We start from the raw sequence: 24789 nt of genomic DNA, 5'->3' as shown, positions 1-24789 counted from the left end.
AATCAAGAGTGGGACACTTAACCTGACACTTAACGACTGAGCCACCCAGGCATGCCAGAATATAAATTCTTAAAACCAAGTTCTAGGCTTTCACTTTGCCCAGATATTCGTTCATATGTAAATTAATATCAAACTACTTATTTATATAAACAACTATGTCTTTTATAGTATAATCTATCCCAGAAAGAATAGAGCAAATTAAATTGGGTGGGGAAAACATGCTCTCAGTAAAACAGTGTAATGGAGAAAGTGCTAACCTGGGAATCAAAAGAACAGGTCTTTCCAAGGATTTAATGGAATACAAAAGTTTTATTTTGTTAAAAAGCAAAAGGCCCAACTTTCTATGTTATCAATCTATCAGGATCTTTTATTTTCCCATCACATTAAATACAGAAAGGCCTTTTCTTTCCAGAGATTTGATATGTGTTAGCTTCTTTTTTTTTTTTTTTTTTTTTTTTTAATTTGCTTGGTTCTTCCTTTTTTTTAAGGCTTTTTTCTTTTTTTTTTTTTTTTTTTTTTTTTAAGGGCAGTTTTAAGCTGACAGCAAAATTGAGGAAGTACAGATATTTCCTGCAGACATCAGCCCTCACACATGCATAGACTCCCTTATTATCAATATGCTTTAGCAGAGAGGTGCATTTCTTACATATGATGAACCTACATTGACACATCATAATCACCCAAAGTCTACAGTTCACTTTTGGTGTTGTATATTCTATGGGTTTAGACAAATATATAATGACATGTCTCTATCATTACAGTATCATACAGAATATTTTCACTGCTCTAAAATGTTGACTTCTATCTTACTCTATTTTCTCATTGCCTTTTTTTAAACTTTTTTTTTTTACTGTTTATCACTATAATCCATCTGTCACTTACTTGTATGTATAATTTGAAATGAGACTATAAATTGACTTTTACCCCAAAGCAAACTAATCTTTCCATTCCTACATATCAAATGAACTTACCTTTACCACTTAAAGGACAAAAACAAAAAACAAGCAAACCTCTCCTGTCCCAAAAAACCCCACCATAGGTCTTTTTTTTTTTAAGTTTTTACTTAAATTCCAGTTAACACAGTGTAATATTAATTTCAGCTGTGCAATATAGTGATTCAACACTTCCACACAATACCCAGTGCTTATCACAAGTGCACAAGTGCACTCCTTAATCACCACCATCTATTTAACCCTCAATCCACCTCCCCTCTGTGTTTTGGTTCTATCTCTGTCACCAATCAGAAGGTTACTTGAAACAAATTACATTATTTTTTTAGGGTTCGATCTAAAAATCAAAAAAATATGTTAAACTTTCTTTAAGGCCCCATTTAACTCAACATCTTGGCTTATATAATTCTAAAAATTTCCTTACAAGCAAATGTGCCCAAATCACTTTATTTCAAAAGTAAACTTTCTAAAAAAAATTAAAATAAATGAAAAAATTTTCTCTCTATTCTATGAATCTAAGTTTAAACTCACTAAGGAAAAACTTCCCTGAGAATTATTTAGCAAAATTTTAAGGCAGGAACTGAGTTATCCTACTAGAAAAATTAAAGTTTTGTAAAATTTTACGGAGCAAAGTTAAACATTCCTGTGGATGACAAAAAATAGCAAAATCTAGACTGACAAAAAAGGATATGATTGTATTTCTTTCTCTAAGCCAGTAAAGTCCTCAACTAGGGGCAATTTTACTCTCCAGAGGACATTTGACAATGTTTGGAGACCATTTTAGTTGTCACAACTGCAGGTGGTGGTGACACTGACATCTGTGGGTAGAGGCCTGGAATGCTGCTAAAAATTTTACAATGCACATATGTTCCCCACCCCCCCATGCAAACACACAAAAATTATCCAGCACAAGATGTCAATAGTGCCAAGGTAGAAAAACCTTGCTCCAAGAGTATTACATGTAATATATCTTCTCAGATAGTGGGCAGAGATATATCAATAGAAATATCCCATGTGGAAAGCAGACAAAAAGGCATGTTCTTTCTTGTACCAATCCTGAAAAATCTTTTTATGTGATACTTCCAGCACCCACTAGGATAGCTATAAGCAATAAAAATGCTGGCAAGGATACAGAGAAACTGGAATCCTCATATATTGCTGGTGGGAATATAAAATGGCACAACCACACTGAGAAACAGTCTGGCAGATCCTCAAAAGGATAAACATAGAATTACCACATGACCAGCAATTACTCTCCTAGATATGTACCTAAAAGACTGAAAACATATATCCACATAAAAACTTGTACACAAATGTTCACAGCAGCAATAGTCATAAGAGGAAAATAAAAACTTGCAAACCACTCAAATTTTTATCAACTAATGAATGCATCAATAAAATGTGATATGGCCATACAATCGATTTTTGGTTTAAAAAAAAAAAAGCATTCATGTGGAATCTCAAAAGGCCCTTAAGAACCAAAACAATCCTGAGAAAGAACAAATCTGGAATTCTCACACTTCCTGATTATGAAACATTACAAAGCTACAGTAATGAAAACAGTATGGTGCTGGCATGAAGACATACTTATAGACCAAAAGAATAGGAATACAGCACCCAGAAACAAACCCTCACATATATGGTCAAATGATCTGCAACAAGCATGCCAAGACAACACAATGGGGAAAAAACAGTCTCTTCAAATAAATGGTGCTAGGAAAACTGGATATCCAAATGCATAAGAAAAAAGTTGGACCCTTCCTTACCTTACACCATATAAAAAAACTAACTCAAAATGAAGTAAAGACCTAAATATAAGTCCTGAAACTATAAAAATCCTAGAATCAAACATAGGGGGAAAACTTTATGACATGTGATTTGTCAATAATTTCGTGAGTATGACACAAAACGAATAGACAACAAAAGCAAATACAGACAAATGGGGCTATGTTAAACTTCAAAACTTCTGCCTAGCAAAGGAAACTATTGAGACTAAAAAGGCAACCTATGGAATAGGAGAAAATATTTGCAAATCACATATCTGATAAGGGATCAATATCTGCAGTATGTAAAGAACTCCTACAACTCAAGCACACACACATACACACACATGCATAAAGCCAAAAAACACAACTAACCAATTTAAAAATGGGAAATGGATCCGAATAGACATTCCTCAAAAGAAGATACAGGAATGGGCAATAAGCACATGAAAAGATGCTCAACATCACTAATTAGGAGGGAAACGCAAATCAAAACCACAAGGTATCACCTCATGCCCATTAAAATGGCTACTATAACAAAGAAAGAAAGAAAGAAAGAAAGAAAGAAAGAAAGAAAGAAAGAAAGAAAGAAAGAAAGAGAAAGAAAGAAAGAAACTAAAGAAAAGAAAAGAAAAAGAAAGTTAAAAAGTGTTACTAAGGATCTGGAAAATTGGAACTCTTGGGCACTGTTGATGGGAATGTAAAATGGAGCAGATGCTATGAAAACAATATGGAGGTTCCTCAAAAAATTTAAAATAGAACTACCATATGATCCACCAATCTCACTTCTGAATATATATCCAGGAGAACTGAAAACAGAATCTCAAAGAGATATGTACACACCATTATATTAGTCAGCTAAGGCTGTTATAACAGAATACACAGACTGTGTGACTTAAACAATAGAAACTTATTTCTCACAGTTCTGGATGCTGGACGTCCAAACTCAAGGTGCTAGGCAATTTAGTTCTCTCTTTCTTGGCTTGAGACAGTCACCTTCTCATCATGTACACACATGGCAGAGTGGCAGAGAGGGGGGTGGAGAGAGAGACAGAGACAGAGACAGAAAGAGAGAGAAACACATGATGAAGCGCATGCACTTGAGAGCACGCTCTGGTAGCTCTTCCTCTTCTTATAAGGACACTAACCTATTGGATTAAGGGCCCCACCCTAACCTTTATCACCTCCTTACTGGCCCTGTCTTCAAATACAGTCACAATGGGGGGCACCAGGGTGGCTCAGCCAGTTAAGCATCCGACTGCAGCTCAGGTCATGATATCACATCCATGGGTTTGAGCCCCACAGTGGGCTCTGTACTGACAGCTCAGAGCCTGGTGCCTTCTTCAGATTCTGTGTCTCCCTCTTTGCCCCTCCCCCCCCCAATCAAAAATGAATAAACATTAAAAAATTTTTTAAAAAAGGGGCACCTGGGTGGCTCAGTCGGTTGAGCATCCGACTTTGGCTCAGGTCATGATCTCACGGTTCGTGAGTTCGGGCCCCGCATCAGGCTCTGTGCTGACAGCTCAGAGCCTGGAGCCTGCTTCAGATTCTGTGTCTCCCTCTCTCTCTGCCCCTCTCCCACACGCACTCTGTCTCTCTCTGCCTCTCAAAAATAAAGAAAACTAATTAAAAAATTTGTTTTAATTTTTTTAAAATACAGTCACATTGAAGCATTGGGCTTCAACATGTGAATTTGGGGAAAACATAATTCAGTCCATACCACCCATTATTCACTGCAGCATTATTCATAGTTGCTAAGATGTAGAAGCAATCTAAATGTTCATCAATACATGAATGGGTAAAGAAAACATGGTAAATACATACAATGAAATATTACTCAGCCTTTAAAAAAGAAGGAAATATTGTCATATACTATCATGTGGATCAGCCTTGAGGACATTAAGCTAACAGAAATAAAGCAGTCACAAAAAGACTGTTAGGGTGGGGCTCAAATCCAATTGGTTGGCATGCTTATTGCAAGTACGCAATAGATCCCCAGACCCCCCCATCCTTCGTGACTGAAACTCTAAACCCAGGAAATAACACCTCTGCACCCCTCCACCTAGCCCCTGGCAACCACTTACATGAGGTATGTAAAGCAAACTCATAGAAATGGAAAGTGGAAAGAGGGCTGAACACAATTTGCATCTGCTTGCACACTTGCAAAATGTTGGGAGGGTGAATTTCATGTTATGTTTTTGCCAAGAAAAGGAAGAAAGTAAGAAAGAAAGGGAGAGAGAGAGAGGGAGAGAGAGACAGAGAGGGGAAGGAAGGAAGGAAGGAAGGAAGGAAGGAAGGAAGGAAGGAAGATGAAGGAAGGAAGATGAAGGAAGGAAAAAAGAAAGCAAAAAGCTCTTGATACATGCTACTTAACATGGATGAAATATTAGAGCAAATATGTGAGTTCAGCAAGGTTGCAGAATACAAGATCAATATACAAAAATCAATTATATTTGTATACACTAGCAATGAATGATCCAAAAGTGCAATTAAGACAATTCCATTTACAAAAGCATCAAAAAGAATAAAATTATTAGGAATAAATATAACAAAAAATGCATGATTTGTACACTGAAAAGTACAAGATAATGCTGAAAGATATTGAAGAAGCACTAAACAGAAAGACATCCCACGCTCATGGATTGGGAGGCTTAATATTGTTAAAATGGCAACACTCTCCAAATTGACCAGCATGTTCAGTGCAATCCTTATATAACACTAGCTGCCTTTCTTGCAGAATTGACAAGCTGCTTCTGAAATACATATGGAAATGAAAAGAACTCCGAATAGGCAAAACAATCTTGGAAAAAAACAAAGTTGGAGGACTTGCATTTCCTGATTTCAAAATTTACTACAAAGCAAAAATAATCAAGACAGTGTGGTAATGACATAAAAACAGATATATATCAATTATAGAGAACTGAGAGATCAGAAATAAACCCTCATATTAATGGCCAAATGATTGTTGACAACCGTGTCAAAAACTCAACAGAGAAAACAGCCTTTCCAACAATGATTGAACTGGATATCCAGGCAACTGGACACTCAAAAAAAATAAAGCTGGATCCCTCACCTCACACCATATACAAGAATTAATTCAAAATGGATCACAGACTTTAAATATTAAGAAAAACTATAAAATTCTCAGAAAAAGAAAAAAAAACATAAGCATACATCTTTGTGGCCTTGAATTAGGCAAGTTTCTTAAATATGACACCAAAAAATTATAATAAAAGCAAAAATAGGTAATTTGGACTTAATTAAAATTAAAAACTTTAATGCTTCAAAGTGCACCATGTAGAAAGTGAAAAGACAATTCAGAGAATGAGGGGGAAAACTGCACATTATAGATCTCATCAAAGGCTAGTATTCAAAATATAAAAAGATCTTGGGGCACCTGGGTGGCTCAGTCGGTCAGGCGTCTTAACTTCAGCTCAGGTCATGATCTCCCAGTCCGTGAGTTCAAGCCCCGCGTTGGGCTCTGTGCTATCAGTTCACAGCCTGGAGCCTGCTTCGGATTCTGTGTCTCCCTCTCTCTCTGCCCCTCCCCCACTCGCTCTCTCTCTCTAAAAATGTTTAAAAAATTAAAAACATATATATATAAAAAGATCTCTTACACTTCAGTCAATTATGACCCCACACTTCTACTCCCAAGTATATACCCAAGAGATATAAAAACATATACTCACACAAAAACCTGTACACAAATATTCATGACCACATTACTCATAATAGTGAAAAAGTATGAAGAACCTACATGTCTATCAATTGATGAGTGGATAAATAAAATATGGTATATCCATAACAGAATATTAGGCAATAAAAACAAGTGAATCAATGATATTTGCTGCAACATGGATAAACGTTGAAAACATTATGCTAAACAAAAGAAGCCAGACAAAAAAGGTCACATACTTTATGATTCCATTTATATGAAATGTCTGGAATAGGCAAATTCTTTTTTTTTTTTTTTAAGTTTATTTATTTATTTTGAGAGAGAGAGCGAGAGAGCAAGAGCATATGTAGGGTTGGGGGGGAGAGAGAATCCCAAGCAAGCTCCACACCGTCAGCACAGAGCCCTGTGCGGGATTCAAACATGAGATCATGATCTGAGCCAACACAAAGAGTTGGACGCTTAACTGACTGACTGAGCCAGGTGCCCCCGGAACAGGGAAGTTCTTAAAGACAGAAAGTAGATTAGCAGTTGCCAGGAGCTGGAGGAAGGAATGAATGAAGGATTCCTGCTAATGGGTACAGGGCTTCTTTTGGGGGTGATAAAAACACTCTAAAATTGACTGTGGTGACAGTTGAACAACTCTGTGCTAAGAATTGCTGAATTCTTATTTGGGTAACTTATATGGCACGTAAATTATTTCTCATAAAGTTGTTACAGAAAAGAATATTACCTGCAAATGTGTTAAAATTTATTTGCAACAACTGAAAATAGACAAGGAAAAGATATAAAAAAATCATTTAAAATTCCTGAAAGTGGTAAATTTAAGGCTTTTGAGGGAAGCCCAAAAAGAGATTTTAATTTACTACAAAGAAGAATTTTCAGGGGTGCCTGGGTGGCTCAGTCAGTTGAGTGTCCGACTTTGGCTCAGGTCATGATCTCGCGGTCTGTGAGTTCGAGCCCCACGTCGGGCTCTGCATTGACAGCTCAGAGCCTGGAGTCTGCTTTGGATTTTGTGTCTCCCTCTCTCTCTGCCCCTCCCCTGCTCATGCTCTGTCTCTCTCTCTGTCAAAAATAAATAAACATTTAAAAAAAACCTTTTTTTTTAAAAAAGAATTTTCAATAACATGGGAAAGCATGGAAATAAGAAAAAGCAAAGTCTGAAGCACAATTCCTACTGCAAACAATATATTTTTGCAAAGATTTAGTAAAAAATTCTATAGCTCTGTGTCTTGCAAAACTGCCAAGTCTGACAAAGCCAACTCAGGCTGAGGTTATTTTCAGTACTGCTGGAGAAACAATTTGGGGGGGGGGGGGTGGAGAAGTGTATTATTGTAGGGGGTGGCGGGAGATGAGACAAATCTTTTAATGTTCCTTGGCCACAGCAAGTTTTCTTAAACTCTAATTCATCCTTAAGGTCCAAAGAGCTTTGCTTTACATTTTTCCATGTTGTTTTTTCCCCTACTCTGAACTTAGAAAAACTGCAAACACAGAAAACTATAAAAAGCAAAACACACCCACAGATCCAGGCTGTACAAAAAGAATACATCATTTTCTAGGAATAGGACCATAAATAAGTTAGAAATATGAACTATTACTTGAAAAGAACCAGAGAAGTCAAATTTTCTGTTAAAAAGCTGGAATTTGGGGCTCAGTTGGTTGAGCATCTGACACTTGATTTCAGCTCAGGTCATGATCCCAGGGTGGTGGGATTGAGCCCTGTGTTGGGCTCTGTGCTGAACATAGAGCCTACTTGGGATTCTCTCTCTCTCTCTGCCCTTTTTCCCCACTTGTACTCTAAATAGATAGATAGATAGATAGATAGATAGACAGACAGACAGACAGACAGATAGATAAGATTCATCCTATATGTAACATCTCTAATAGATGATCTACTTAAATATTTCAGGAGCTTACTACAGTTGACCCTTGAACAAGATGGAGGTTAGAGGTGCAGTCAAAATTCCACGTGTAACTTTTGACCCTGAAAACTTAAGTAGCAGCCTCCTGCTCATTACCAATAACGTAAACATTTGATTAACACATATTTTGTATTATGTGTATTATATATTGTATCTCACAATAAAGTAAGCTAGACCAAAAAAAATGTTTTTTAAGTTTGAGAGAGAGACATCGCACACATGCGTGCATGAGAAAGCACATACGAATGAGCAGGAGAGGGTCAAAAAGAGGAAGAGACAGAATCCTAAGCAGGCTCCACACTGTCAGTGCAGAGCCTAAAGCCAGGCTTGAACTCATGAACCATGAGATCATGACCTGAGCTGAGATCAAGAGCCAGATGTTTGACTGAGCCACATAGGTGCCCTGACAAAAAAAAAAAAAAAAAAAATTATTAAGGAAATCATAATAAGGAAGAGAAAGTACATTTACCATACTATACTGTATTTGTTTTTAAAAAGCCACATATAAGTAGACCCACATAGTTCAAACCCCTGTTGTACAAGGGTAAACTGTAATTCAAATCACAAGGTCAAGAAGCAAATAAGATCTCTTTATCAAAATAGTTTTTTCATGAAAATGGCCAATTTATTATCACTATTACCAATGATGTGTCATTATATAGTTAACTTAAAACAGCATAAGAAATGTTTTTGAGTCATCATCTAATACACACATACACACACATATATGTGAAACAAAAATTTCATGATAAAATTTTTTTACTGTGTGCAATATACTCTTATTTTCTATTCTTTTTTTTTAATGCTAGTCACAGCCCACAAATCAAATCAGAAGTACAGAAGATAAAACTCTCCTGAATCACAATGGAAGTACAGCTTAGTATAAATTATGTTTTTGAATGAAAACACAGTAGTAAACATGGATTCTTATTCCTCTCAATTTATTGGCTGGGTTGTTTGCAACTGATTTTGCACTTCCCCTCTTTTGCCAGGTGGCTGTGTTTTGTATCAAATTAAAATTAACTCCTAACCCTGCATTCAATTTTTTTTTTAATGTTTATTTATTTTGAGAGAGAGCAAGCAAGCGAGAGAGGGAGACAGAGAATCCCAAGCAGGCTCTGCCCTGTCAACACCAAGCCTGACCATGAGATCATGACCTGAGCCGAAATCAAAAGCCAGATGCTCAACTGACTGAGCCACTCAGGCACCACTCTACATTCATTTTTATACCAAAGAAATTGTTGGGACAGGTGAGGGTGTGGAAGGTGATCTTCCATTCCCGACACACGTACAATACGGGCACCTATACCCATACACAGAGGATAGATGGATGGATATTTATTTCCTAGAATTGATACTTCATTCAATTAATTTGTACGTATCTGTTGTCTATGATCATAGCTATAAACTTTGTGTAACCACTTCTGAAAATGTTCTTGGGAATGAATGCAACCAGTTATCAGTACGGGAAACACAATCACTTGTAAATAATTTCCCTTAAATTATACTCTTTCTCCATAGTTGCAACATGTTATCTCTTTCACTATGTTACTTTTCTTCAGAAAATAACAAACTTAAGCCTTTGCTAAAAATTCAATAATCTATCCTAATCAGAAAAAAAAATTAGCAGTGACAATTGAAAAGACCAAGACATTAATTTTGCCTGGGCCCTAGCATAGAAACACTTAGGATCAAGGCCATGGTCTCAATCCGGAGAATGTTACACCCAAAAGCATCTTTGCTCTTTCCTCCAAAAGTTGATTACTGTCCTCTGCTCTACCACAACCACTATAATTAGACACTGCTTCTTATGAACTGAGCCTTAGTCTTAATATCTGTCCCAGGGGTTCTAAATCTAAAGACTTTGAATTTTTTTTTTAAGTTTATTTATTTTGAGACAGAGAAAAAATGAGCAGGGAAGGGGCAGAGAGAGCAAGGGACAGAGAACCCCAAGCAGGCTCTATCTCATGAACTGTAAGATCATGACCTGAGCTGAAATCAAGAGTTGGACGCTTAACTGACTGAGCCATCCAAGTGCCCCTAACCTTAATTTTTACTTCTGGTTTTCCTATCTCTCTGGTCAGTTCTTAGCTATTTTGCAAGCCCCTTGACCTCTATAGACTTCCTAAATATTGGTAATCTCCAGTGTTCTATTCTGAACTGTTTTCTATTCACTCTAAACTTCTCTGAACAATTCATTAGCTTCAACAGCCTCATTACCAGCTGTTCACTAATGACTTACAAATCTCAAACTGAAATATTTTTCTTGAGCTCCCAATTAGTGTATCAAATAATGTTCCAGACATTTTAACTTAGTAATTCAAAACCATCTCACATGAAGAATTTCCCAAAATCAATTAATCATTTCTTTTCTCTCTCCAGTTTCTAATCTGTTCCTCCTCTTGCATGGGAAAAGTGAAGAAGGTTATAGGGGGCATAGAGGGAAGATGGTAACTAAGAGTACAGTGGGAAGGTTATGAGTGACTTAAAACATTCTCTTATCTTCCCTATGAAATACACATCTTCTTGAAATTATCACTCAATCCAGAGATGTTCATGTCACCTACTCCTCATGATTTGACTTCCATCAGGAACCACCTTCACTGTCAAATTGCCAATATCCAAAGAAAAATTACATTATTTTTTTTTTTTTTTTTTTTTTTTTCAACGTTTATTTATTTTTGGGACAGAGAGAGACAGAGCATGAACGGGGGAGGGACAGAGAGAGAGGGAGATACAGAATCGGAAACAGGCTCCAGGCTCTGAGCCATCAGCCCAGAGCCTGACGCGGGGCTCGAACTCACGGACCGTGAGATCGTGACCTGGCTGAAGTCGGACGCTTAACCGACTGCGCCACCCAGGCGCCCCTAAAAATTACATTATTAATATCCCTAAAGAGCCTGGGTATCCAGTAAAGATGAAGTTTAGACATAGACCTTGCTTGCCTCCAATATGGCAAACAACACTTTTGAACAACCTAGACAGTTGCTTGCTACCTTACCAGCTGGCAGATGACTTTATAACTTCAGCCTCAGTGGATCACGGAATAGGGTCAGGTCAAACTTCAAAGCGGCAACATACAATGAATCACTTTATCATTTTAGTTTAAGAAAATTTTATCTTCCGCTGTCTTTGGCATGTTTTTAATTAAGGTTAAAACTTACAAAGCAAATGCCAACAGTATTTGATGAAATCATTTTAAATATTTTAAGATTAGAATCTAAGAAAAAACAGATGTACACATCTGTTGCACATTAGATAACATCTTAATCAGGGATGACTTGAGATTTAAAATTAGAAAATCATGAAGTAAAGAGTGAACATAGACTGTAATTTCAGAAAGAATGAAAGAGGCCATGATTTATACTCAATTCATTATTATTTATGCTAACTACTATTTTCCAGCATCAGCACTACTGGCATTTGGGGCCAGATAATCATTGTGGGGGCTGTCCTGTGCATTGTAGGATATTTGGCAGCATCCCTGACTTCTATCAAGTAAATCCTAGTAACACCCTCTAGTTGTTAACAACCAAAAATGTCTCCAGACATTGCCAAATGTCCTGGGTAAAAAAATTGCCCCTGGTTAAGTACCACTGTGCTAAGGAAGGAAACATGATGATAGAGACTAATCTCAAATAACTAGTAAGAAATAATTCATTACCTATAGTTAGATAATGAATTATTTTTCTACTTATATGTGAATATGGGGAAACCACTGTGACCTGAAAATTAAAAGTATTTTAAACTATAAAATGAAAACAAAACCTAAAAGGATTTTCTGACTGCATGACCTCTTAAGAAGCCATCTCTTCCTGAAAAGAAGAGGAAAGAAACTAAGATTTGTGACTTAAAATCTATATTGTGTTGCATCAAGCTAGTTATTTTATAGAATTTATTATCTGTAATGACAAAAACTCTACAGTGATAAATATATATAACATTCACATGTAAATAGAATGTGTAAGAAAAAATATATAAGAAACTGGTAATAATGGTTGCCTTGAAATATGAAGACAAAGAATATGAGACATGCAGTAGACAAAAAGTCAATCACAATAGTCTGGAAACCCTGCTTAGGCATCTATCGGACTTAAATAACACATCATCAATCTCATTCTATAATTCAATTACCTTAGTTCATTCAACTCTTCAAAATCCATATATTCAAAATCCAAGAAATACAAAAATAGAAATAGTCCCTACTCTCAAGAAATGTATAATCTAGGGGCATCCAGCTAAGTTCAGTCAGTAGAGTGTGTGATTCTTTATCTCACGGTTGTGAGTTTGAGCCCCAAATTGGGTGTAGAGATTGTTTAAAAATAATATCTTAAAACAACAACAACAAAAGAAATGTATAATGTAGGGTGCCTGGCTGGCTCAGCTGGTAGAACATGTGACTCTTGATCTCAGGGTTATGTGTTCAAGCCCCACGTTGGGTGTGGAGGCTACTTCAAAAGAAAGAAAGAAGGGCACCTGGGTGGCTCAGTCAGTTAACTGTCCATCTCCTGATTTTGGCTCAGGTCATGATCTCATGGTTCTTGGGTTCGAGCCCCACATTGGGCTCTGTGTGGGGTACCACATGGAACCTGCTTAGAATTCTCTGTCTCCCTCTCTCTCTGCCCCTCCCCTGCTCATGCTCTATCTCTCTCAAAATAAGTAAATAAGCTTTAAAGTTTATTTTAAAAAGAAAAGAAATATATAATCTAATGGCAAAACAATCATGTAAACAGTGAATCATAAAAAAAATTTAACAGTTATTTTACCAAATACTAAATACTGCTATGGATTGATGCATACCCCCAAATTCACTGTATCCCTCCAAATTAAGTGTAACCTCCCAATGTGACTGTATTTGGAGATATGACTTGTAGGAGGTAATTTTTTTTTTAATGTTTATTTATGTATTTTGAGAGAGAAAGAGTGAGTGGGGGAGGGGCAGAGAGAGAGAGAGAGAGAGAGAGAGAGAGAATCTCAGGCAGGCTTCATGCTGTCCGTGCACAGCAGGGCTCAGAGCCACCCAGATCCTCCTAGGAGGTAATTAATTTAAATGAGGTCACAGAAAAAAATAATAAATGAGGTGGGTCATAGGGTCCTAATCCAATAGCAATGGTGGTCTCATAAGAAGAGGAAGAGAGAGATTTCTCTTTCTCTCCACATGTACATATCAAGGAAAACCCATGGGGGCACACAATGAGAAGGTAAGGTAGCTGTCTAAAAGTCAGGAAGACAGCCCATACTAGAACTCAACCATCCTGGTACAAGGTTTTGGACTTCTATCTTCCAGAACTAAGAGAAAATAAATTTCTGTTGTTAAAACCACCAGGTCTATGGCACTTTGTTATGGAATCACAGGCAGATTAACACAAATATGTACTAAGCCAGACACTATACTAAGACTAGAATAAAAAAAGATACTCATTCTAGGGGCACCTGGATGGCTCAGTTGGCTGAGCATCCGACTCTTGATTTTGGCTCATGTCACGATCTCAGGTTGTGGGATTAAGCTCCACATCAGGCTCCACGCTCTGTGTTCCTGCTTAAGATTCTCTCTGTCTCTCTCTCTGCCACTTTCCCCTGCTCACACACTGTCACTCAAAAAGAGAAGAGAAGAGAAGAGAAGAGAAGAGAAGAGAAGAGAAGAGAAGAGAAGAAAAAGAAAAAGAAAAAGGAAAAGAAAAAAAAGAAAAAGAAAAAGAAAAAAGATATTCATTATAAAATCAAGAAAAAAAATTCTACCCATGGGGCACCTGACTAGCTCAGTCAGTAGAGCATGCAACTCTTGAGCTTGGGATCATGAGTTCGAGCCCCACACTGAAGGTAGAGTTTACTAAATAAAAAAGAGAGAGAGAGAGAATTCTACCTTTCAAGGACTCCACTGTTTAACAGGTGAGAAAAACAAAATACAATGTGGTAAATGCTCTACTAGAAGCAAAATAAGAGGACTTAGAAAAGCCAAATACAGGGGTGCCTGGGTAGCTCAGTTGGTTAAGTGTCCAACTTTGGCTCAGGTCATGATCTCAATGGCTCGTGGGTTCAAGCCCCACATTGGGCTCTGTGCTGACAGCTCAGAGCCTGGAGTCTGCTTCAGATTCTGTGTGCGTGTGTGTGTGTGTGTGTGTGTGTGTGTCTCTCTCTCTGCCCCTCACCCACTCACGCTCTCTCTCTCACTCAAAAATAAATAAACATTAAAAAAAAAAGAAAAAGAAAGAAAAGCCTAACACTGATTCATCTCTCTAGAGAATGTCAAGGAATATTTTTAAATATTCTCATCATAGACCTGTAGCTTGAGCTGAATTGTGATAGATAAGTAAGGATTTACAAGGGAGGCCAGGAGAGAAGGAAATTCCAAGCAACGGAAAAATTCCAAAAGCAAAAAGCTTAGAAAGAACATGTTAAGTTCCAGTAACCATCAACAGTTCTGTGTTGCTGGAATGCAGACTGGGAGAGTAGTAGGAAATGATGCTGAAAATGTAAGCAGGAACTAGATGATGGATGTGCCATGATAAGGCGTCTGAACTTCATTTTGTGAGCCACAGGGAACCACTGAAGAATTTTAAGCAGGAGAACAAAATGAAGATTTGTATTTTAGAGAAGTACTCTGGCAGAGTATGAAAAAGAGATTGGGGAGGGGGGGGGGGGCGGAGAGGAGAGAGGAAGAGGCATTATACCAGTGAGAAAGCTAATGCAGTAAGCCAGAGAGAAAAATTACAAAGGCAGGAACAGAGAGAAATAAGAAGGGAAGAGATTAAAGAAATATTTGGGAGGCCAAATGGAACTACTAGCACAGACTCTGAAGTAACACACGGATAATTAACAGTTAACTTTGCACAAGTTACTTAGCCTCTTTGAACTTTGTTCCCTTACCTATATAATGGGAGTAAGAAAAATCACTCAAGGCTTATTGTAAGCGTTAAGAAACTAATTTCTGTATGCTATAGTTGTTTCTAGATAATGTTAATTTCCTTAGAAATGATAGGATTACCTTGGTATCTAGTTGGATGCTCTGGTGGAAATAGGCATGGAAGTTAGAAGAATAATCAAGAACCAAAGATCACCCTGTATTTGTGGCCTGGGCAAGAGGGTAAATACTGGTGTCAATAAGTTAGCCAGAAAATAAAGGAAGAAAAATTTTGAGAGGAAAGTGCCATGACAGAAGTAAATAAGATGCTATGGGCACATGCAAAAACTTCTAGCTAGAGGCATGAGGAAAGATGGAGAATTTATAATGCACCCAAAAACGCCAAGTAAGATGTTGAGAGATACAAAGGCATTCAAGAACAATATGAACAGAACCAAACGAATAGGAACTATGAATTATTAAGTTCTGATGACTACAGAGACTGAGTGTGTGTGTGTGTGTGTGTGTGTGTATTAGGGAAGGAGTAACAGGAAAATGCAAACTTAATAATGTAGAATGTTACAGTGTGTCCTATAAACTTTGGTCTGTAGATAGGAAGCTGCTACAGTTCTTGGAGCCTGTAAAAAATGACACAGCAACTGCACCTGGGGAAGAGTCAATTGCTCAAAATGTGGAAGAAGTGTAGTATGAATAGATAGGGAGTGGGTGAACCAATAAAAAGCGTTTCCTTTTTTTTTTTTATTAAATTTATTTATTTTAAGAGAGAGAGAGGAGGAGAGAGCATGTGGGGAAGGGCAGAGAAGTGGGGGAGAGAGAGAGAGAGATAAAGAGAGAGAGAGAGAGAGAGAGAGAGAGAATCCCAAGAAGGCTCTATGCTGTCAGCACAGAGCCTGATGTGGGGCTCGAACTCACAAACCATGCAATCAGACCTAAGCCAAAATCAAGAGTCTGACACTTAAAGAAATCAGCCACTCAAGCACCCCGATAAAAAGCGTTTCTCATAAAACACAATGGAGGCATAATAAAAATTTTAATTAGAAAAATGCTGTAAGAATGGAAATAAAGATGCAAGTGAAGTGAAGAAATCAAAGTACCTCAGAGAAATAATATAGGAATGAAAAGGTTTTGTTTTGTTGTGTTTGGGGGGGGGGGGAGAGAGAGAAAGAGCACATGTACACACAGGGTAGAGGCAGAAGGGGGGGGGAGAGGGAGAGGGAGAGGGAGAGGGAGAGGGAGAGGGAGAGGGAGAGGGAGAGGGAGAGGGAGAGGGAGAGGGAGAGGGAGAGAGAGAGGGAGAGAGGGAGAAGGAGGAAGAGAAAGAGGGAGAGAGAGGGAGAGGGAGAATCCAAAGCAGGCTCCAAGCTCAGTGCAGAGCCTGATGTGGGGCTCCATCTCATGACCCTGGGATCATGACCTGAGCAAAATCAAGAATCAGATGCTCAACCGACTGAACTACCCAGGTGCCTGAGGAATGAAAAAGTTTTAAGGCTCTTGTTATAGGCCTCTTTTTTTTTTTTTTTTTTTTTTTTTTTACTTAGTAACTTTATTTTGGCCTGCAAAAGTATTGCATGCTCACCACAAAATTCTATTGCAGAAATATATAACATCCAGTTAATCACCAAATACAATGAATTTTACCTCCAAAGTATCTCTAGACTTCATCTACATAACAGATACTAATCTCTACTAAATGCACGATCCTAGTTTGGGCTGTTATCATTTCTTGCCTGAACAAACATTGATAGCCTCTTTACTGATTTCTCTACATCCTCTCATAATCCAGTCTCTATGCAGTAACCAGAATAATTTTACTTTTTAAAAGTAATATACACACAAAATAATTTAAAGGTACACCAGGAATATATTTAAAAGTCTCCCCTAAAGCCTAGTCCTAGGATCCTAGGATCCTAGTCCTAAAGCCATTTACTTCCTCTCTGTTATCAATCAAAATAAACTAGATTATATACTGTAATAATCACAAAATCTCAATGATTTTAAACAACAAAAGTTTAAAAAACAAAAAAAAAACACAAAGGTTTATTTCTTATCTTGTTCGATATCCTACTGGTCAACAGGCAAGCTCTGCTCATCCTGATGACTCAGAACTTAAGAGATGTGTTAATTCCAGCCACGGTATTTAATTGTTAATGTCAGACCTTCCAGAATTTTTTTTTATCCTCCTTCTGGCATTTCCTTGATTAATGATGCATCTGTTCAGATGTTTATTAACCATCCAGGTTGCCTATTTTGTGAATTGCCTATTCAAATAACTTCCCACTTTCCCTTTAACTTGTTACTTTTTTTAAAGGTGTTATTCATATTTTAGATAATACTTAATTGGTTATATTTGTTACAAATTACTTTCTCAATCTGTAGCTCCTTTTTCACTGCAGTATCTCCTGTTGCACAGAATTTTAAAATTTAATGCAATTAAATTTTCCTTTATTCTTTGATTTTTTTGTAACTTTTAAAAGAAATCTTTTCCTAAGCCAAGGTTATAACATATGTTTTCTTTAAGTTTTACACAGATTTTCTTCCCCCTCATATAAATACAGATGTCACTTTTGGATCATTTCTAATGACCTTCCTCAGTATCAGATGGTTTTTTTTTTTTTTTTTCATATGTTTTGGAATCTGAGTTTGCAGGCTCAGAGTTTCTGTTTGCTCTCTCCAATTCCCACTCACTAACTCCTCTCCAGCATATTTTCAAGTGTTTCCCTTAGTACATAACTAGTTCCTATAATGGCATTTTGACATTCAAACTCTGCAAAGATTCATGGGGTATTGCAGATACTGTCACGGATTCAGTGACCCTGGCTAAGTTGCTGGTATACGGATGAGTGTCTTCATTCTCATATTCCTTAGGTCCACAATTTATTAAAAAATTCTTAAGCCCAATAAGCAATAAACTGGGCTTTTTTTGGGGGGGTGTCAGGGGGGAGGGGGGACTGTTTTCGCTTCCTTTCAAGGAGAAAGTTTCAAGCTGGGACCTTGGTTCTGATCTTCCTACATGATCATTTTTGGACCCAGTAACCCTACAGGAACCTAGTTTGTGCTCATCATTCCTAACTTCTAGCCCCATAATTTGGTTATGCACAATACTTTGCTTTACTATGCCAAGAAGACGTTAAACTTGTTTTTGATCTTAGATGTTATCTCTTAATATTACTCCTGTTAATGCTGTTTTTGGAATAGGCATCACATATCAAATCACAAAGAAACACTTTCACTAACAGTCCCTGAGTCATCATCTGGTCCTCATGAGAAGGAAAGCTGGTAAAAAGCAGATAAAAAGGGCCAGCCAGATGTCCAAGGCCGGATACTTCCCTTGTATGCTTTTACCTTCTGCAATCTTGCTTGCCTCTTGTATCAGCCTGCAGCCAGGAACCAGAAGCTTGACTGTACTAGTCCCACCCAACCGGGAAGCACATATGTATAAAAGACCAGTAAAACTGAGCCAGATGCTCAGCCTTTGGAGGTAACTTTGCTGGGCCAGAACTGGTGAAAAATAGTCTTTTCTGATTCCCCGAGTGCATGTTGCTTGTCCCTTCCTGAGTGCCAAGTATTTGCTGTAACATTTTGGTGCACTGGTCGGGAAGCTGTGGAGCACCGGCATTTCAGGCACCACGACAGGAAGGAAGGCCTGCCACCAGTGGTTTCACTGAACCCTGACCCTCACTGGCCGGTAATAAACAGCTGCTGCCTCATTCTAATGGACCCTAGGGGGAATCAGAAAATTCTGCCAGAATAGGACTTCAGATCTGGTGAGTGTATCCGGGGTCCCAGGACCAAGTTCAGGTCCTCCCTAGAGGCAGAAGGGGAGCTTGATCACCTCCCAGGTGACATATTTGCAGAATAGGACAGGGAAGTCCTGGGTGGAAGTCTGCAATCTGTCTGCATGTGTGTTTGAGTGCCTGTACTTCACGGTTAGGCTATGGAGCCTGAGTGCATCCTACCCTGAGATTCTGTAACGATCTCCTATGGCTCAAGCAGAATCAGGTCCACAGAGGCTTGATCCAAGTCATAGGTTTATACTGACCTGCCAGTGCTAAGAGGCATCTAAGTCCCCGCAAGGGGAGCAGCTAGACAGATGAAGTGGCCTCTTCCCTCGCGTTTGTCCTGTGACACCATACATTGGAAGGGATCCATCTAGGATACCGGGGGGGGGGGGGGTGTTGGAGGTTAAATTCCTCAAACCAACTGTTTTGGAGGATATGAGTAAGAATTTTAAAAAGGAATTTGCAGGTGATTATGGGGTCAAATTGACCCCAAGGAAATTACATACCCTCTGTGAATTAGAATGGCTTATGTTCGGTGTAGGCTGGCTGCTGAGGGCACCCTAGATGTCCCCACAATCCGAGCTGTTTATAAAATAGTGGAGACCCCAGCCACCCGGATCAATTCCCATACATGGATCAGTGGCTGGAAATAGTCCAAGTCAAGCCTCCTTGGGTCCAGTTCTGCCTTAACAGTAAGGGACAATGTAGGGTTTTAGTGGCATGAGCTAAGAAGAAGACCTTGAGCAGATAAAACCACCCCCCATCCTCCAAGAAAATTCAGAAATCCTTCCATTTCCTCCACCATATGCCCCCAGTACCCCATCAATCAAGGGAGGGGAACTTTGCCTTCCTGATAGTCCACTCTGACGGTCTTGCTTCAGCCAGCAGCTAGTCGGCCCCAACCAGGGACACCTGAACTGGTAGGTCCACGGCTCAAGACCCCCAACAGCGATGAAGATGCCACTGTGGGAGATGATTAGGGGTCGCCAGAGAATAGGCCCTGATGGGACCCTACAGGAGGTGGGATCAGTTTTCTACTAGCAACTGCTCTCCAATACTGACCTCCTAGGCTAGAAGCACCACATGCCGCTCTACTCTTGAGAAGCTGCAGGCGATGACAGATCTCCTAGAATTCAGAATCCAGACTCACTGCCCTGCCTGGGTCGACTGTAAGCAGCTCTTGCTTACCCTTTTCAACACAGAAGAGTGTTGACGAATTGTCACCAAAGACAGAAAATGGCTCCAGACTCAGGTACCAAATGGACAACCAGACGTTGAGGCTTGGGCACGGCTCCTCCTGAAGAGGAGCCCCACTGGGACCCTAACACAGAAGCAGGAAGGGTCAGATTATAAAGACACTGACTTGCCTTCCTCCACGGGGTAAAAGCAGGGGCCTAAAAGCCCAACATGGCAAAGGTATCTAAGGTCCTACAAAATCCAGAAGAGAGTCCCGCTGACTTCTATGAAAAATTATGTAAAGCCTTCAGAGTTCATACTCCATTCTACCCAGAGACCCCCGAAAACCAGTGCATGGTCAATGCTGCCTTCATGGGACAGGCCCAAGGTGACATTAGGCAGAAGCTCCAAAAATTGGAAGGATTCCCTGGAAAGAATGCCACTGAACTACTGGAAATCGCCAACAAGATTTTTGTAAATCAGGATCGAGCTGCCAGAAAGGAGGCAAACCAAAGAATGAAACAAAAGGCAGCTCTCTTGGCTGCGGTTTTGGGCGACCACACCCTCCAGAAAGGCCTCCATGGAAACCACGAGGGATTCAAAACAAAAAAGAAGGGCACCACTAGGATGGGATCAATGCGCCTATTGCAAAGAATTTGGACACTGGAAAAATGAATACCCCAACAACCAAAAAGGAAAACCAAAAACCTCTGCTCCAACCAGCTACTACCAACCAGAACCACCTGAGGCTGACCTGATCAGACTGGGAGGAGTGGACTCTGATTAGGAAAGACTAGGCTCTATCCAACTATGCCCCCATGAGCCCATGGTCAAAATTAAGGTAGGGGGCCAGATCTTTCCAGTAGAGAAGCCACCATCGTAGGAGCCCCTGGGACATAAACCCAAAGGCTATTTTGTGGTCCCCAACAATGCTGGCTGTGGGAGGAGGGGGGGGGTGTCACAAAATAGTTCATGAATTCCTGTATCTACGTGACAGCCCGGTCTCACTGTTATGTAGAGAACTCCTAGCCAACTTGGGCCCAGAAACAGCTGTCACTTCTGATGGACAGACTCAACTGCACCTAAACAAAAAGGCCCAACTCATGATTTTGTACCTAACAATTCCACAGTAAGAGGAATGGAGATTATATACTTCCCCTCATGGTGAGCCAATCATGGCCCCCGAGCTAGAAGCTGAACCTTCAGTTTGGGCAGAAGGAAATCCCCCTGGTCTGGCACCCCCCCAATATTAATTGACTTAAAGCCTGGGGCCCAACCTGTCAAAATACACCAACATATGGTCCCACTGGAGGCACTCCTGGGGATCCAGACACACTTGGACAGGCTACTCAATGGGGACTTCTAAAACAATGCCAATCCACATGGAATACTTCCCTGCTGCCTGTGAAAAAGCCTGGGACAAATAATTACTGCTCTATACAGGACCTAAGAGACATTAAAGAAGCAGTCGTCACACTGCTTTCAGCGTTGCCTAACCCATACACTCTACTAGACTCACACCCTCTGAAGCAGGATGGTTCACATGTCTAGATTTAAAGGATGCCTTCTTCTGCCTCCAGCTACTGGCTAATAGTCAACCCCAATTTGACTTTGAATGGGGAAAACCCTACCACAGGGGCAAAGGAACAATTCACTTGGACTAGACTGCTGCAAGGATTCAAAAATTCACCAACCTTGTTTGGTGGGGCACTGTTATCTGACTTAGCCAGGTTTCTGGGATGGGACCTAGGATGTGTCCTCCTCCAATATGTGGATGATCTCCTGCTAGCCAGTCCCATGTGGACCCAGTGCCGGAGGGAACCAGGGCCCTATTCAGGTTACTAGCAGAGGCAGGATACCGGGTGTCAAAGAAAATGGCACAGATTTGCCAATGGGAAGTTAAATATTTGGACTTCAAAATTACCCAAGGCAAATGGAAGCTGGGAGCTGAAAGGAAACAGGCAGTCTATGCCATTCCAGTTCTCACTACCCTCCAGCAGGTCCGAGAGTTCCTGGGAGCAGCAGGACTCTGTCGGATACAGATCCCAGGGTTTTCAGAGTTGGCCAGACTGCTATACCAGGCACTAAAGGGGGAAGAAAGGGCACCCCTTTTCTGGGGCTCTAATCAAGAAAAGGCATTCAAAACCATAAAAACAAAACTCACAGAAGCACCGGACTTGGAACTCACAGATACATCACAAGATTTCAACATGTTCACACACAAAAGGAATGGGGTGGCCCTGGGGATTCTCACCCAGGAATTCGGACCTTGGCAAAGACCGGTGGCATACCTTTCAAAGCACATTGACTCAGATGCGGCAGGATGGCCCCCGTGTTAGGGCCCTGGCAGCCAGCACATTTTTATCAAGGAAGCAGACAAACTCACACTGGGGCAAAACCTAAACGTTAAGGTTCCCCATTCTGTTATTACCTTGATGGATGCCAGAAGGCAACCCTGGCTAACTCATGCTTGGATGACACAATATCAGGGACTGCTATGTAAGAACCCACAAATAAGAAGGAAAGCCATAAAAACTCTAAACCCTGCCAATTTCTTGCCTGCAGTGGCAGGGGCCCCAAAGCATGATTGTCTAGAGGTACTTGATGAAGTCTATTCTAGCCAACCCAATCTATCAACAGACCCTTACAAAATCCTGACCTCATCCTGTACACCAACAGCAGCAGCTTCATGAACATAGGCAAAAGATATCCCTGTTATGCAGTAGTCTCTGATTGTGAGGTCATAGAAGCAAAGGCCCTTCCACAAGGATGGTTAGCCCAAAAAGCATAACTGTGGACCCTAATGAGAGGACTAGAATTAAGTAAAGACAAACAGGCCAACATATACACTGACTCATGCTATGCCTTTGCCACTCTACATGTACATGGGGCTCTATATAAGGAGAGAGGACTTTTGACCACAGGAGGGGAAGAAATCCTAAAACTATTAAGGGCAGTCAAGGAATCGGAAGTAGCAGTCATCCATTGCAAGGGACACCAAAGAGGAAAAAAGCTCAGTGTCAGAAGGTAACCAACAGGTAGACACTGCAGCTAAACAAGCAACGGGAAAACAAACAACACCCTCAAAAATCATGCTGGCCCTGGAACTGCCAACTTCCACAAGGTACATAATCCAAGAAACAAAATGGGTAAAAAAGGAAAAAGGAGGGCAGACAAAAGAAGGGTGGTGAGTACTTCCAAACCAAAGAGTCTACATACCAGAGCAGCTAGCCGACCAGGTGGTTCTGCAACAGCATGAGCTCACCCACCTAGGAAAAACTGCCCTTGACACCTTATTGAGCCGTTACTATGTAATTGTTTGACTCCTGTCCCTCTGTGCCTTGGTCTCTCAATGCTGCCTCCTCTGCGCTCAAAATAATGCCAAACAAGGCCCCACTGGGCCCATGGGAATCCAACGCTATGGACAGGCACCATTCGAAGATCTGGAGGTATACTTTACTGGAATAAGACCCAGCAGAGGATGCAAATATCTTTTGGTATTCATCTGCATGTTTTTGGGACAAGGTTGAGGCCTACCCCACACACACCAACAAGGCAGGAAGAGTAACCAAGGCCTTGCTAAGGGACATCATTCCCAGACACGGAATGCCATTAACCATAGGCTCAGACAATGGCCCGGCTTTTGTGGCCAAGGTGGTGCAACAAGTAGCCAAATCCCTAGGTATCCAATGGAACTTACATGCAGCTTCCCGGCCTGAGAGTTCAAGAAAAGTGTAACATATGAACCGGACCCTTAAATCAGCCATGGCAAAACTATGTCAGGAAACTAACTTGCCCTGGCCAGATAGGCTACCCCTAGCTCTCTTCTGAATATGCTGTACACCCCGGGCAAAAACAGGATTCTCCCCATTCAAGATCCTATATGGAAGGCCTCCTCCACTAGTCAAATTCAAGGGGGACCTGACAGAGCTAGGGAATTTAGAAATACAAAATTTAGTAATACAAAAAGGATTAGGAAAAACTGTATTTGAGATATACAGATGGGTAACAGATGGGATATCTATTTCCCTAGGAATAACTGCACACCCTCACAAACCTGGGGATCAGGTCTAGATAAAAGATTGGAAAAGGGAACCACTCAAACCTACCTGGAAGGGATCCTATTTACTTGTGCTAACCACACCCACAGTCCTCAAGGTTGCAGGACTAACCGCCTGGATCCATTATCGATTAAAGGCAGCCCACCTGTCACCTGACAACCACTTGGAATAGAAAGTAACTGCTAACCAGAATAATCCTTTACAGATCACCCTTAAGAAGATAGCAGATGAGGGGCACTTGAGTGGTTCAATCGGTTAAGCGTCCAACTTTGGCTCAAGTCATGATCTCACAGTTTGTGGGTTCAAGCCCCACGTCCAGCTCTGTGCTGACAGCTCAGAGCCTGGAGCCTGCTTCGGATTCTGTATCTCTCTCTCTCTCTCTGCCCCTCCCCTGCTCTCTCTCTCTCTCAAAAATAAATAAACATTAAAAAGAAACTAGATTCATTGTGGGGCGCCTGGGTGGCTCATTCAGTTGGGCATCCAACTTCGGCTCAGGTCATGATCTCACAGTCCATGAGTTCGAGCCCTACGTTGAGCTCTGTGCTGACAGCTCAGAGCCTGGAGCCTACTCCGGATTCTGTGTCTCCCTTTCTCTCTGCTCCT

General features: G+C 40.2%; 1 protein-coding gene across 3 annotated transcripts in view; it reads right to left on the bottom strand.

The window, feature by feature from the left end:
• Positions 1-24789, bottom strand: part of BMPR2 (bone morphogenetic protein receptor type 2) — a 194941-nt gene that overhangs the window by 115355 nt on the left and 54797 nt on the right. The window contains exons 1-2 of one of the 3 annotated variants that reach the window (XM_042949758.1): positions 19210-19999; positions 18513-18769 (exon numbers count right to left, since the gene is read on the bottom strand). The exons of 1 other annotated variant lie outside the window; for it this stretch is intronic. In XM_042949758.1, coding sequence (XP_042805692.1) covers positions 18513-18769; positions 19210-19229 — 277 coding nt within the window. In that variant the 5' untranslated portion in view covers positions 19230-19999. Of the gene's footprint in view, positions 1-18512; positions 18770-19209; positions 20000-24789 lie in introns of those variants that run through there. One more of the 3 variants, XM_042949760.1, reaches the window with a different exon arrangement.

This window comes from Panthera leo, chromosome C1, assembly GCF_018350215.1.
Source record: "Panthera leo isolate Ple1 chromosome C1, P.leo_Ple1_pat1.1, whole genome shotgun sequence".
NCBI classification, from domain to species: domain Eukaryota; kingdom Metazoa; phylum Chordata; class Mammalia; order Carnivora; family Felidae; genus Panthera; species Panthera leo.
This window is presented reverse-complemented; position numbering and strand designations above follow the sequence as displayed.